Genomic DNA, 15194 nt, shown 5'->3' on the forward strand with positions numbered 1-15194 from the left:
ACTTGGCCTTAAGATTTACATTGAACTGCCCATATAGGACTCACCACTGTGATTTCTACATTGGGTCAAACTTAACATCTCTTAATGTTCGACGGCTTGTGCACCAGATCTTATTTATTCACGATATACTTACAAAAAAATCCACAGACTACCTGCTGGATCTCCTCTCTATTTCAAAGAACAAATTTGACCTCAGGTCTTCGCTCATTTACCAGCTTCACATTCCATATTGCCGTACAAAAACTGGAGGAAGGGCCTTTGCTATTGGTGCCCCCAGGGTCTGGAATGCTATTGCCAATAAACTGCAACTTGAATCACTACCAATGAGATCTTCTCTCAAAACTGTTCTAGAGGAGTTGTACATCCCTAGCTGCCACTGCTATTCATTGGATGACGCTGCAAAATATCATCTGTATTTTGATTTAGCGTGCTGATCTTAAAGGTGCATTGAAAAATTTGATACTCCGACTGATGCTTCTGTTGTTGTGGAGTAACTCATGCAGCCAGCTATGGCTCTAGGATTTGGTGTTACATGTTATTTATGTAGTTTATTGTAAAAATTCGGTCACAGTCCCTGTGATCACTGTTACGTTGCAATTATGGCTTTATTTTTTGGTGATTTCGAAAAGTTTTTTGGTTTGGACATGTTTGTTTTGTTGTAGTACGGAGTTAGACTGATGGCCTTAATCTAAGTTTTCTTGTGGTGGTTGTTGTTGTTTGACTTGCATCCCACTGGGACTTTTTTTGTACACAGCGTTGGTGTACGGTGCTTTTTTCAGGAATATTTTGCTGTTTTTTTTCATGGATTTTCTGTTTGCACAGTCACATCGTCACTTTAAGATGTTTTTCTTGTTCGTGTTTTTGTTTTTTTGTTTGTTGTGGTTGCATCCGATTCAAGAGCCGAATGGCTCACAGGGCTATACCATAATAAATAAACTGAAACTGAAATAAAATGTTGGCTATGGGCGCCCATCCCTTCTCAGCTTGCCATCGCTGTTGCCACATGAAGCAACTTTTGCCAAGGCCTTGATTATATAGATTGTTATACTAATTACTAAGCCTGAATGTTTCGTGCATTTCCTTCCGGGAGAAAAGATTGACATATTATTCATACACGAGACAGGTTGCTGAAAATCTTGATTGTCATTTCTGGGGGGTGAAATGTTTGGGTCCAGGTACACACGCTAATTTGACACGGTAACACAGAGGCAGACTAAGGCTCTTGGAAGATGCATAGGTTTTCAGTGTTATTGCCTGAGCCCTAAAAGAGCCAGACTTAGGCTCTTTCACATTATTAGGTTGCAGGTCAGCCAGTGTTAAAGGGGTGATGCTGCTGCGAGAAACCACGTAGTTTATTTGTAAAAAGATAAATGTCCGTATGAAAAGGAAACAAAATTAGCTGAAAATGTTTACAATCAAGAGGCGAAAACGGAACTGTGCAGGGAGGTGTGGCCTGACACACAGACAGATATGATGGGATGGACAGCACGAGTTACTGGAAACGGAGAGAAGGAAATGGTAGTGAGTGGAAGAACAAAGATATGTTTTAGAGATGAGATAAAGGGGATTGGCAAGAGTGCAAGTGGCCAGGGGGTTGAGGATGATTGAGCCGAAAGTGTCATCGGAAAAGAGGCGCTCATCCCTTATTTCAAGAATTTTAGGAATGCTGATAAAAATTTGAGATCAATTGTGTCTGATAATGCTGCTGAGATGTTGGCTCCTGCACTTGTGTTTTTTTCTCGGTTAGACCACTGTAACTCTTTGTTTGCTGGTCTTGGTGTGGTCTTGGATTGTTGATGTTGTTTTGCTGCCTTGGCCAAGCTTGCATTTGGTCTTTAACAAATCTGCAGGAATTTATGAAACGAGCGAATTTAGTCCCCTCCATACCTGGCATTTATTTATTTATTTACTAGGGACTTGCTTCACTTTTCTCCTCTTGCATTCTTTATTTTTAGTTCTTCTTGTTGTTTTAACTTGCTAATCTCATGCCCCTTACTGGACATCTGTGAAAAAAGGGCCTTCATAGCTCATCGGATTTCTCCAGAATAAATCCAGATTCTGAATACGCTATGTCGGTTACGCCTGGTGCCAAATTCTGCAGCCGGTGCTTACTTGCAGACGTTTAGCTCGCAGCGCATTACACTCCGGTGCCTTAAATCGACGCACTGTCCTTCTGTAAACATTCCGGGTAGATTTTCAATTTCTGCTGACTGCTTAATATGGCCCGACACTGACCATCTTGGGGCTTCGATATATATTCACAGGGCGAACTGCGAGACACCCTATGCTCCAGGTCGCTGCTGATATATTATAAGCAGATTATATTGCGTTATCCTTCAATGGGCCAAGAGTCGCTGGTTACCGATATAAATATTTGTACTTGGGTTATGCGTGGCACATGACAGCTTATTTTTAGTTGCATTTTTGGTCTCCCAAGTTTCGCCCGAGGATGTTGTCTATTGCACGGAAACAAATTGCAGTGAAATTTATTTCTTGAAAAAACTAATTTTAGAACGTGTAGCGAACAAAAAGTTATAATGCAGCTTTATTTGTGACGAAACGAAAGAGCCCCTTAGAATTAAGCTTCTCCGAACTCAATCTTTTCGAATTATTTTGAAAGTTTTGCAACATCCGTTGTTAAACATTGCAAATCTTTTACTTCTGTTTTTAAAATCTGTTGCTCGTCCGTTAAAGTATTACAGTCAATAAATCATGACTCATTGCGTTTAGATGAGAGTATTTTGCTGCTATAAATTTCCACGTGATAAGCCACTAAGTTGAACTATCATTTGTGGCCAGGTTGCTTCTGAAAAGAAGCTAATATCTCAGGGAGCTTTACCTCGTAAGATAAACATAGTTTTGTTTTTCTATATCTTTTTTTAACAGTGATTTTGTTAACCTTTACTATACTGTGCACTTCAATTGTGTTTTTTATATTGTGAATTTTTGGGACTTTCTGACACCGTGCCCCGACTGAACATGTGTGAAAAAGAGCTTTAAAGCTCATCGGATTCCTCCAGTATAAATAAATATTCTGATTCCTTTATACACTACACACTGCGGGCCCTGACGCCTGACTTTCTCACCCTCCCCTCTTGCTTCTACGGTCCAACCCAATGAGTTTACCTTAAACGGTTCAGGTATTTAGGTAAGAAAATGCGGCTGACATGGGCTATGAATCAAAATATTTTTTTATTGCGGCCACGGATAGATTACGTGTTTAAAAGAGGGAAATACGTGAAAAGTAATGCTGTAGCAGGCGCGTGCTAATTATTGTTCGAGTTTCGATTCAGGATTTAATGCTAGGATCAATTATTGTTTCGCTTGTTTGTGCCGTCATTTGCAGCTTAAAGCAAATTACCCAGAGTGCACCCAATCCGATCAGATCCAAAAAGCTAAGCAGAGTTGGATGGGCGATCATCAGCAGGGAAGCAATGCAGTGACATCCATTGTTGTACTCTATCGTGTTCTCTCATCTGGGCTCCACTCGACTTGACCAACCCCACACTCACCGGTTTGGTGAAGCATGGTCAAAAAACTCCCACGATCCGCACAACGTGTGGAGGGCCTGCGTAACGAGCTGGCCGTACACGTGCATGCGTTTGTAAAAAAATGATTCTTGCACGCACACGCAAACACACAATTCAGTGCTTGTATTGTGAGCATAACAATCAATCTTCAGTCGATGAACCGGTAAAGTACCCGTTAGTTTCCTTTACATGTGCAAAACATCTGCACATGTTCGCGTGGGTAGGTGACACGGCCGAGCGAGAGAGCGTCCATCGCTTGTTGTGGAGGGGCACGGTTCAAGTTGGGCAGGCAGCCCTGGTCAATACTGTGGGTGCGACTTTAAAGTCACATGACTTCTTTCGTCTAATAACATGTATCATAATGTAATTGACGTCAAGACTGCTCTACTGTGCCACTTAATTGTAACTTTAGAGTCTTTTTTTTATTGTTCACGTAGCTTCAATCTTGTGCCTAACAGCCTGCAACACAGCCTTAAGTACGTGTCCGCAAGACAACATAAATACATAAACATGACTTAATAATTGCGTATCTTTCGATGCTTAAACGTCCAAAAACAAGAGACAGCCACAAGGTCAACCGGTGAACCCTCGGCCATGTGGCCCTGCTAGCGGAGGAAACCTCACGCTCGCCTTGTCGTTACTGGACGTTAAAAAAAAAAAAAATTGAAAAAAAATATTTTCACCGAGTGGAGGAATGATTTCGGTAAACGCACGGTGACCCGCCCTCCTTTCCCGCAGAGGGCGAGGAAGGAGCGGCAGATGGTGGCGCGCGGCTTCCTGCCGCAGCGCTACCAGGATGGCGACCTCGACGACCTGTGCTACCTGCCGGAGCTCAGCGAGGCGGCCATCCTGAGCGCTCTGCGGGCTCGCTACGGCCGGGGACGCATCTACACTTACGCGGGCAGCATCCTCGTGGCCATCAACCCCTTCCGCTTCCTGCCCATCTACAACCCGCGCTTCGTGCAGGTGCGTGCGCCGCCCCCCCCTCCGCAGACGGACCGCTGCCCCCATGACGACCCCCGGTTGAACTATCGCTGAAATCCATCTGAATAAGGGGAAGATGATCTGTCGCGCCACCACCCCCCCCCTCACCAAATACGTCTTCGTTTGAGAAACGACGCAGGCATGCTGCCGTGGTGTGACACACAAAACACAAAAGGAAAGATCCCCCGTATAGCCTTAACCGACTGTTGGGGCAAGTGCTGTTAGCGAGCACTTATGAAGGCCGGCACGGCGTGGGGGGGGGGAGGGGGGGGGGGCGGGCAACACCACGCCCGGCTGCCTTTGTCTCCCCAGCGGCGACACACCGCACCAGGTATTCATTTGAGGCTGAGTCGACCTAGGAGCGGCCCATGACCAGTTCAGATAATCGTCACTGGTGTTGGCCATGAGCGGGAATTGAACTCGGGTCGCCGGGTTCGAGCACAGTGCACTAACCACTACACCACCGCACACCACCATGTCCAGCACACTCGACTTCAAATCCAGAGTGGGAATCTATCCAAATTAAGTACAAATCCCAATGCAATGTGTTGGTATTTTTTTGGTAGATATCGGTGACCAGCCATGCTTCTGTGGTATTGTGATGAGGCCACTGGAGTTTGGAGGTCTCTGGTTCGGCCTCAGTGGTCCATGTTTCATAACACAACCCCTCGCCATCCCCCCCACCCCACTGCCTCTGTCCACCTAGCAGCGTAAATGTATTTGTCGTCGTCGATCGACAACTCGGGGTGTGGTGGATTAAAGTATTAGTGCTGCCACCTCTCCTGAAACCTCTGGCTTGCATGGAAGGATGGGAAAAATATCCTTGAGAGCAGGAGGCTCTCTTTTGCGCTCCCTCTAGTGGAGGCTCTTCCGTCTGCAGTGGCATGAGCAAGACGTTTCATGGATGCACCTTTACCTTTAGCCTGTTACGCTAATTCAAATAATTGGCAAGTTACTTTTTTGCTCAAAGGAGCTTGGGGTGGCGCTCATCTGCCGCACCTCCGATTAGCACGGCTGGCTACGTACGCTACCACAGAAGTTCAACATATACACATACATACATCTCTGTTGGTGGTTCGGGGCCGGTTGGTGGAAATTCCACATTCCTACGCCGGGTTCCAGCAAACTCTTTACGAGTGCGGCCACCTTAGACCGACTACCAACAGAGTAGCGCTCGTTCTCCCGACTGCTGTGGGGTAATTTAGAGGGTCTGCATCTCTTTTGCCGCCTCTGCCCCGCTTAACGTCGCAGCTGTACGACGGGCGGCGGCTGGGAGAGCTGGAGCCGCACATCTTCGCGGTGGCGGACGCGGCGTACCACGCGATGCTGCGCGAGAGGGTCCACCAGTGCCTCGTCATCTCCGGGGAGAGCGGCTCGGGCAAGACGCAGAGCACCAACTTCTTGATCCACCACCTGACGGCGCTGAGCCAGCGCGGCTACACGAGCGGGGTCGAGCGGACCATCCTGGGAGCCGGGCCCGTCCTCGAGGTGGGTCGGCGGTCGTCTTGTGCGGGAACGCCGTTCTCAAGGGGGGGGGGGGGGGTGGGGGGCTGCCGTGGGCGGGCGGCGAGATTTTAACTCCCTGGTATGCAGGGAGGTCCGTGGGTTCGATCCCGACCCTGGACCGCCTGTGTATTTTGAGTTGGCGTGTCTCTCTCTGAGTTCACCTGTTTTTTTTTTTTCCTCCACATTTACAGAAATGCGTTTCGAGTGTTTGCCTGCTGGAAATTTCCAGATGAGAAGCCCACTTCTTTGAGCCAGATGAGAAGCCCACTTCTTTGAGCCAGATGACAAGCCCACTTCTTTGAGCCAGATGACAAGCCCACTTCTTTGAGCCAGATGAGAAGCCCACTTCTGTGAGCCAGATGACGAGCCCACTTCTTTGAACCGTCATTTGTGGCCAGGTGACGTCTGAAAAAGAGCTAATAGCTCTGTGGGTTTTACCTGCTAAATAAAATAGTTTCGTTTCTGAATATTTTTAGCCATTATGATGATTTATTAATGATTGTTTTGGTTATAAAAAATATCTTGATAGGATTATGGGAATATAGGTTGCAGCGAAATTGGATTATTACGGATAGGTATAACTTGTACTCTCGTGGAAGTGCATTACCCAAATAATCCCCACCCCAAGCCAACCTAGCAACGTTCTGGAAAATATCGAGTGAAAATTTAAGCCCTGCCAGTAATCCAGCCCACAACACCACCACCACTACAAATGCATTTATCATCCCTGCATACTGATGTATGACACTTGCATGATGGACTCTTTTTACGGCTGTCCGTTGATACGGGCACTGCTTATAATCTCAGCCCTAATGTCACGGACTTACCCTCGTATCCGCACGTCCAGAGAGTTTCACAATTCACAGAGCACCAGCGACAGTCTCACATAAAATGTGCGGGCCACTCTGACCGAACAGGAAGAGATGGGATTTTGAACAGAACACATGGGTGTGTGTGTGTGTGTGTGCGGCTGACAAATCTGGGCGGCCCCACTCGCTGACCAGTGCAGCATTAGTCATTGCAGCTGTGGCAGAATTTAATTTCAAAGCCAGTTTTTCTTCTTCTTTTCCAAATGGGCCAAAAAAATTTTGGAATGTAACATTTGAAGATTTATTGAGAAGGCAGTGATTTCTTAAGAATACCGCATGGAGTGTGTGGGGACGGCTCGTGTTTTAGAGCGAGCGGCTCACAATTTAAAGGTCGTGGGTTCAAATCCCAGATGAAGGTCGGGGGGGGGGGGGGACATGGGTGCGGGGGAGGCGGGAGGGCAAGGGGGGGAGTTCACTCGGGTCCATCATCAATCTCTGGTTGATAAAATAAGAACCGCCTCGTGAAAAGTCAACGTTAGCTGCCTCTTATTGAACGTAAAAATGATGGAATTTCCACAATTAGCTCAGGGCTATGAATAAGGAGAGTAGTGCTGCCCCAATCAATGCCTGCGTGAGCAGAAAGCCACAAGTCTGAAACTTTTGAGACTATGCCATCCGCTGCGATCCGTCCACTCTTGGACGGACTTCTTTCTCCCCAAGAGCCGCTGCCGTTCCCTTATGGTCCCGTGATCCAAAAACCTTTGTAGTACCCGCACGCGAGGTGATCTCGTCGTTTCATCTCCACGGAGGATGTCCTCTCATACACGCATGCTTAGAAACGTGCGTTTTAGAATATTTGGCTGCTGATATAATTTGCAGCAGCCAGGTGGCTTCTGAAAAAAAGCTACGTAGCTCAGTGGGGCCTTACCTGGTAAAATAAAAACTTAAATTATAACAAAAACACTCCATCGTTAGTTTTGACCACCTTTAATAATTACGCGCACAAGAAAGACATGCATCTGTTTGGCTTTCTGCTCGTAAATGCTGCAATTTTGTTGTTGTTGCAAAGCTGTTCATTTTTTGGGGCCTTTTTTTTAAAGATTTCCTATCCAATTATGACATCAATTTTCTAAAGAGTTAAACTTAACCTGTCGATTTCATACGAGCCCAAAATTGAAGGGACCAAAACTTCAAAATTGCTTTTTTTTCTGCACATAAGCCGATGACGGTTTTCATTTGCAGCTTATCAAGGTGGACGAATCCAAATGACGTCCGATTTAAAAAACAACAACAGCCAAACACGCTTAAATTTTGGTCTCCCACGATTTGAGTAGGCAAACATTTTAACCTTAAATGCTTGTATCTCACCACGGTAATGTTTGTATCTGGAGGTTTTGAAGGGCGCAGAATTTGAACACCTAATAAATGGGTTTTCTCGGGTGTTTTGTGGAAGCGTGGCACTGACGCTGATATAATTCTGGCAAGCACCACTGCACCTTGTATGAGTACAGTCATGTCCAAGCAACAAGTTGAATTCACCATTCAACTCTTGACCGAGAGAATCGTGGTTTCACTGTGAATCGCATGCAGTATTATTCCATCTCCCAGTTGGAATCACGTTAGAAGGAACCCGCACCTCCGATGAGCACTGTTGGCTACGTACGGTGCGAAAGAAGTTCAACGTGCATACATTGTCAAATTTTGCATTTACTTCGTAGGTAAACACACGCAGTTGGCTAACTCGCATACATTGATATAACTGGACTGATGGAAATTTTGGTCTTTGAGACAACAGTGAGAGAGAGAGAGGCTCGGAGTTGGGCAGTTGCCCATAGTCATGGAGAATGTGTGGAATTACAGGCATGCACATCTCAACTTGTATGCAAGGAGTCCCGTGAGATGCAGGAGATGAAGATGTGTTGTTGCCAATGATTCATGCGTACTTGCCACAAGACATTTGTGGAATTTTTTTGTTGCCAGCTCTGAGCAAATTTTATTCACGCACGTGCTGCACTTAAGGTTCACAGTGGTGGACGTGGATTGGAAAGTTGCGCAACAATGTAATTGGATTACTCGAGGCAGGTGCCAGTAATCCATACGCATTCTTTGGGTCTTTCGGTAAAGTCACGTAGATAGGTTCAAAGAAAATAACAAAAAACTACGACGTTTCGATCACAACACAAGCGGTCGTCATCAGGATAAGGGGGTTAGCTTCTAAAGGCAAACTGTTTATAAAGGTTTAAAATGGGCGTAGCCCAAATGTCAGCAGCATGGGCGGGGCAGCTAATGTTAATGTAAGTGGTGGACGGCGACCGTGATGGCGGTGGGTTTGCACCAATTAAAGGGCTGCCAGGTAAAAAATGTGCATGTTAATGTGAGATCGGTGAGCGGCCTCCACGGCGAGCGTGCTGAGGTGGCTATGTTAATGTGAGAGATTAGCATGTTAATGTGAGATTGCAGAGTCACCGCCACGTTGAGGTCGGAGCACGAAGGTAGCTGTGTTGGTCTGAGAAAATAACAACTAACATCGGAAGGTGGCAGGATGGGAACATCACAGCCAGTTATGACTTAAACTGGTTGATAACATCCTTCCAATGATTGCCTAGTTTTTACCCATCTTCTCGGTTGAAATTGTGTCTGTATATATGGAGAAATATATGGAGAAATAAATTTCGTGTGAGCCCACCGCATTAAAACGAATTCGAAATTGTAGATGGTGCTCTGCACCTACACCATCATCAGCTAGCCGTACGACAAGAAGAGGATTGTTGTTGCTGTTTTCAGTAAAGTACGCGTAGCTCCAGGGGTTCATAATGGCCGTGTCAAGAGTCATGAAGCTGTCACCCCTGACTTGATTCCAGGTTTTGGCCGCTTTATGATTAAACTTGGTTCTCCAAACATAGCAAGCTGATGGTCTGTGTTCGGTCACTAAGAATTTGATTTATTGGCTGAATTTCTGTAAACTGATGGATGTGGTGGTTAGTATTGTGAACCCAGCTACATGACGTTTGATTCCTAGCCACGGCTAACATTAGTGGCGAGTGCCCCCACCCCATCCTCCAACCCCCACTCAATAGAATGGTCAAGTATGGTGATAAACCCCCTTTGACTGACATGGCATGGAAAAGGGGCTTCATGCACCAGTGCATTGACAAATGGCTAAACGTAATAGTATTACTTAAATTGTTTCCTGTAAGTACTGGGGAAAAGGAACGATGAGAGGTAATTACAAATTAGAGCCGTGCGAACGAACACCGACAGGACGGTCCCTGGCATCAGCACAGCACAAAGAGAAGTGAGGTGACCTGCAGGGTAGTGGTTGAACGCGGCGTAGAAGGAGGCATGCCAGCACTCCAGAGCGCCGAGGGTGACGCAGTTCAGCGACTAACTGACCTCCAAATTTAACATCTAATTGTTGCTCGACGTCAGCCATTTGAAAGCGTGTAACGAGACGAAACAGTCAACCCGGTTCAATTCCTCCACTCGCGTTGTTGTTGTACTGTACTTGGTGGGAACGGTAACCGCGCTCGCTTGTGATAGCGAAGCGATAAGGAGGTGATGCCTTGCTGTGTGACGAACACTCGCAACAGGGCAGTTTGTAAACCGCTGCTGTGCACGGTGGTGTATAAAGAAGAGCCCTACTACCTTTGGCAAGACTCCTGTTGAAGGAGAGCGGTGTGTGTGAACGAGCGGCTAGCACGTTGCACTACGAACTCAGGGACCCGAGTTCAATTCTCGCTCACGGCCTCCCCTAGGTCAACTCGGCCTTTAATGAGTACCTGGTGCTGTGTGTAAACACCGCCACTCGGGAGACTAAGGCAAGCCAGGCGTGGTGCTGGCCACCCCACACCCCACCTTCGTGTGTGTCGTGCCGGCGTTCATAGGTGCCACTCGCTTAATAGGCTACACGGGGGTGGTGGAGGGGGGGGGGTGTCTTTGTCTTTGTGCGACGTTGCTTTCCAAGGCTGTTGCCTCATACCGGTGGTGTCGAAATTCTCACGTGCGGCCATTGCAGGGCGTTCGGGTGATCGCGTGCCGGCCGGCTGGCTGGCTGGCTGGTGGTGCCTGGAACTGGAGAGTGGCGGCGGTGTTATTTTATTATTATTATTGTTTCAAATAAAATAAAAAAAATTCCGCGGGCATCTGTTGCATCGTGATAACGCGTCGTTGTAGGGAAGTGGTCGTCGGGTTCCAGATTTCTTACGCTTTCCTCATGGCCTGCTGCCCGCTTGTGGTTTCTCTTAAAACGACCCTGGAGGCTTGTTCTATACGCACGTGTTCATGTGACACACTCCGCATCGTTCGTGCGTGCGTGCGTATACACGCACACGTATAAGGTGGCGCGGTCAACGTCTGGCCCTTTTGTCACTCTACTGCTGGATGAGGGCCTCCCGGCGATTCGCATGTGGATTTACGGTCAAACGTGTGTGACCGTACTTCACCGCGCTTTTTCAGCGCGGGTTGCTGAAGGCAGGGTGCACAGATGTGGGGGGAATAGAAGTACAGTACAACAACGGATTCTCCTGCACTATTGCCTCCCGCCCACCAGGAAGCCCGGCAAGCCCTGCGACGACCTGTTATGTGCAGAGTAGCACAAGCTGCTGCCCCCTTTACAAGAGACGAGGGTCACCCATTCAGCCAGAGATAGCCCTCCATTGTGCCAGTCCACTGCTGGATGAGGGCCTCCTGCACGCCGTGCGTTTCATGGTGGGGGGGGTCGGGGGGAGGCTTTACTTGAACATACTTCGCCACGCCGGTTAGTGCGGATTGGTGAATAGATGTAGAAGCATAGAAGTACAGTCAAGCATTTTGCAATGCTACCATCCGCTGCCCGCAACGTAACATGGCTCCGTCGCCACCTACGACAGTTTAGCGTGCATGGTGATCGCCCATCCAAGTGTTCTTCACTGAGCCACACATTTGACTTGGAGGCAACAAGTTTAATACATTACAGGGCCAACTACATAAACGGACACACGTTAACTAGGCCCCAACAGAATAACTACATAACCGGGTCAGTCGGTAACATCCTGACTGACCCACGATGTCGAGTGGAGACCGAAGATTGGAGAGACGTAGCGCCGAGGGTTAATTCCAGATAACAGCCCCGATCGGGACTCGGCCTTTATGGGCCGCGGCTCCGCCCTTGGCCACGCCCCCTTCCAGATCCTTCCCGAAGACCGTGGCCCCTACATCACGTGTCCCTCTCTCGCCCTTTTGGGCCCCCCTTGCCACCTCGTCCGGTCACGTGCCCTCTCGGAGTCACCCAGATTGTCATGTCCTCACTCGACCTCTCTCTCACTGTCACCAGGACTATGCCCCCTAGGGCCCGCTTCCATGGCATGCCCACTCTGGTGCCCGAGAGAGGCCCAAGACACACAGCTCCACTCTTGACAATAGCTGGCGCTAAACGCCATAGTGACCCCATTTGTGTCACTACACAAGTATTATCCAGGCTCAGCCCCAGCTTAGATCTTATTTCCCTTATTCATAAGCAAGGTTGGCAATCGTGATGGCTTAACGTAAGGCACTAGTACCCAGGCGTTTACATTACTTCGATTGTTTAGCTGCTATGCATTTCCACATGATAAGCCACGTCGTTGAGCTATCATTTGTGGCCAGGTCGCTTCTGAAAAAAGAAGCTAATAGCTCAGTGGGCCTTAGCTGGTAAAATAAAAATAGTTTAGTTTTTTTATTATTATTTGCTTACCTTTCCTTTACTTGGAACTCCTATCGTGTTTTAAATTGTAAGTAGTTGTAACTTCCTGACTCTGACTGGAAATCTGTGAGAAGAAAAAAAAAACCTTTTATAGCTCATTGGATTCCTCCTGCAGTATAAATAAAGATTCTGATTCTCATTCTCAACTCGCTCGCTACACTTGGGAACCCGGTGTGACCACGGTTGGGCCGCTGAAACCGATTCAAACCCAGGATCTTAGCGGCGACCGCTCGGTGTCTCCGACGTGGTCACAATCCCTCTGAGCCAGCCGGCCACCCATCGACACCAAAATCACCGACTCCACGCTCATCAACACACGGGCGCTTGCGACCCCTGTGTGTGGTGGACTGTGAACGTGAAATCCAGCCTCCCCCCCCCCCCCTGGTCACCCAATCATGATCATCATCGCTTGCCGTAATCCACCCTCCCCCCCCCGAGCTTATATTTCGGCTGCCCCACTTCACACTTTTGTTTGCTCTTGCCAGGCCCGGATACTGACACTTGAAATGTTACTGTAGTGCTTGTACGATCGGCCATAGATACGCGTGCCTCTTCCTACGGTCATAATGGGGTGTGACGGGTAGGTCCGTCGATTGTAAGTGGATTTCAAGTAACTTGCAGCCGTTCTCCAGCAAGCCACTGTTGGATGAAGGCCCTCCCCATTTGCCGTGTCAGTACCTGGAGTTTAGTTTAGAATCAGCATTGCGCGTTTAGAGTGTTTGGCGGCTCTAAATGTCTCTTGATAAGCCACTTCGTTGAACGATGATTTGTGGCCAGGTCGCTTCTGAAAAAGAGCTATATAGCTCAGTGGGCCTTACCTGGTAAAATAAAAAATAGTTACGTTTTTTAGTTTACTGTACAGTTGAAGGAGAGAAGGGCAATACCAGTTCAGATTTCACTCGCCACTGATGTTAGCCGTGGCTGGGAGTTGAAACTCGGTGCGCTAATCGCGATACCACCATTCTGGCATGGTGCTTAATAGAATGCAATCGATATTCATGCTTGCGATACGTGCGTTTGATTGCTCCTGTTGAAATTGATTGTTTACAGTTAATGGGAATTATGTGGGAGGGAGTAATGCTGAAGTGGCACTGTGCTGTGAATCGGGCGACCTTAGTTCAATCCCTGGCCACTGCTAACATCAGTGGCGAGTGACATCTGAACTGCTGGTCCTGACCTCCCGCTCCTTCACTAACCTGTGCCGACAAGAGTGCTTAAGCATGGTCGAACAACCTCCGCAACTAACACAGCGTGGGGGGGGAAGGCCTTCATCCAGCAGTGGATTGGCAAAGGCCTGTGTAAATATGCATTCAAATCGTAAAATGTTACCTTGAAAATAATGGAGCAAACAAAATTAGAAAGATACAAATTAGCCGACAGATGAAAAAAAAAATGAGAGTCGGTAAAAATGTGACGAGAAAGAATTGGTTCTTGAATCAAAGTGCAACCCCCGAATCCTGACAATTCTTCGGAAACTCTGGTGCAGTGTGAAAAACGTTGACATTGGAAAGACAAAGGTGGCCAGGCGTGACGCTAGCCACGCCCACCCCCTCGTGTGCCGTGTCGCCCTTAACCCTTTCCTGTTCTGCAAGTAGCACCGCCGAATCTCGGAACACTCCAGCGGTCAACGTTCATTTTATTTAGAGAGGCACATCGCCGTTGTCTTTAAAAACATTGCACTCACCGCCAGGGCCGGATTTAAGATTTAGTAGGCCACTGGGCTACGGGTACTGTGAGGCCCCCAGTAATATTTTCAAAAAGTTCAGCAAAGTTAAAGAAAAATCAAATTATTTTTTACAAGGCTAACAACAAATAAAATTCAGCATTCACAAGTGAAATAACTTTTCACTTTATCTGTGGAGGCCCCTCCAGCTGGCAGAGGCCCCCTGGGCTGCAGCCCCCTAAAGCCCCCCGTGCCTTGATCCGGCCCTGCTCACCGCAGAGAGCTGTCGTGGTGCGGCCACACTCGATGATAGCTGCCACCCACCTGTGCCAAACGCTGTCCCGCATAGCCTTTCCGTTCCAATGAGGTACACGTATGTCATCGGAATGGGAAATAATTAATCGGCGCTCTCAAGCAGTATTTTTCCCCGTGCGGTCTCTGAGAGACTAACAGCGTGGAAGCTGTTGGGTGTGCAGGTGGTGCAACTGCACTGGGTCCCACGGCAGGGGAAATTTAGGACACAGCCCCCCCCATTTCACCATATCATGCCTTGCACCAGGGCCCATGCCAACCACGCTAAACCACTGAAAGCTAATCGGCGCGACTGTGCCGTGCGGGTGTGTTTGTGTGCACTGATGACACAGGCGTTCGGGAACGCAAAGACCGCTCACAACGACAACTCCAGCCGCTTCGGAAAATTCATCCAAGTCAACTACAGAGAGAATGGAACCGTGCGCGGGTACGTTACCCCCACCCACACCCCTCCCTACTCCTCCTCCTCCTCCCCTCCATCCGTCTAGTTGAGAGAGTTAGGCTTGGATATTCAAATGTGTTTTGCGTGACCTCCCCCTGTATGCCACTAGAGCTGGCTGCAGTCACCACAAATTCATCCACTTGTGACCCGAAACTCGACCGCTGAATCGCAGTCAATTCGTGGAATTGGCGGGGGGGGGCGGGTAGGGCGGTAGGAGGTGTGGGACAGG

The 15194-nt window shown here is 48.0% G+C and overlaps 1 protein-coding gene across 2 annotated transcripts in view; it reads left to right on the forward strand.

The window, feature by feature from the left end:
- Positions 1-15194, forward strand: part of LOC116950796 (unconventional myosin-IXb-like) — a 103801-nt gene that overhangs the window by 25193 nt on the left and 63414 nt on the right. For both annotated transcript variants that reach the window (XM_076073067.1, XM_032968870.2), the window contains exons 4-6: positions 4269-4496; positions 5766-6002; positions 14856-14950. In XM_076073067.1, coding sequence (XP_075929182.1) covers positions 4269-4496; positions 5766-6002; positions 14856-14950 — 560 coding nt within the window. The remainder of the gene's footprint in view (positions 1-4268; positions 4497-5765; positions 6003-14855; positions 14951-15194) is intronic.

This window comes from Petromyzon marinus, chromosome 40 (genome assembly GCF_048934315.1).
Source record: "Petromyzon marinus isolate PM22_M1 ecotype Great Lakes invasive population chromosome 40, UKy_Petmar_22M1.pri1.0, whole genome shotgun sequence".
NCBI classification, from domain to species: Eukaryota; Metazoa; Chordata; class Hyperoartia; order Petromyzontiformes; family Petromyzontidae; genus Petromyzon; species Petromyzon marinus.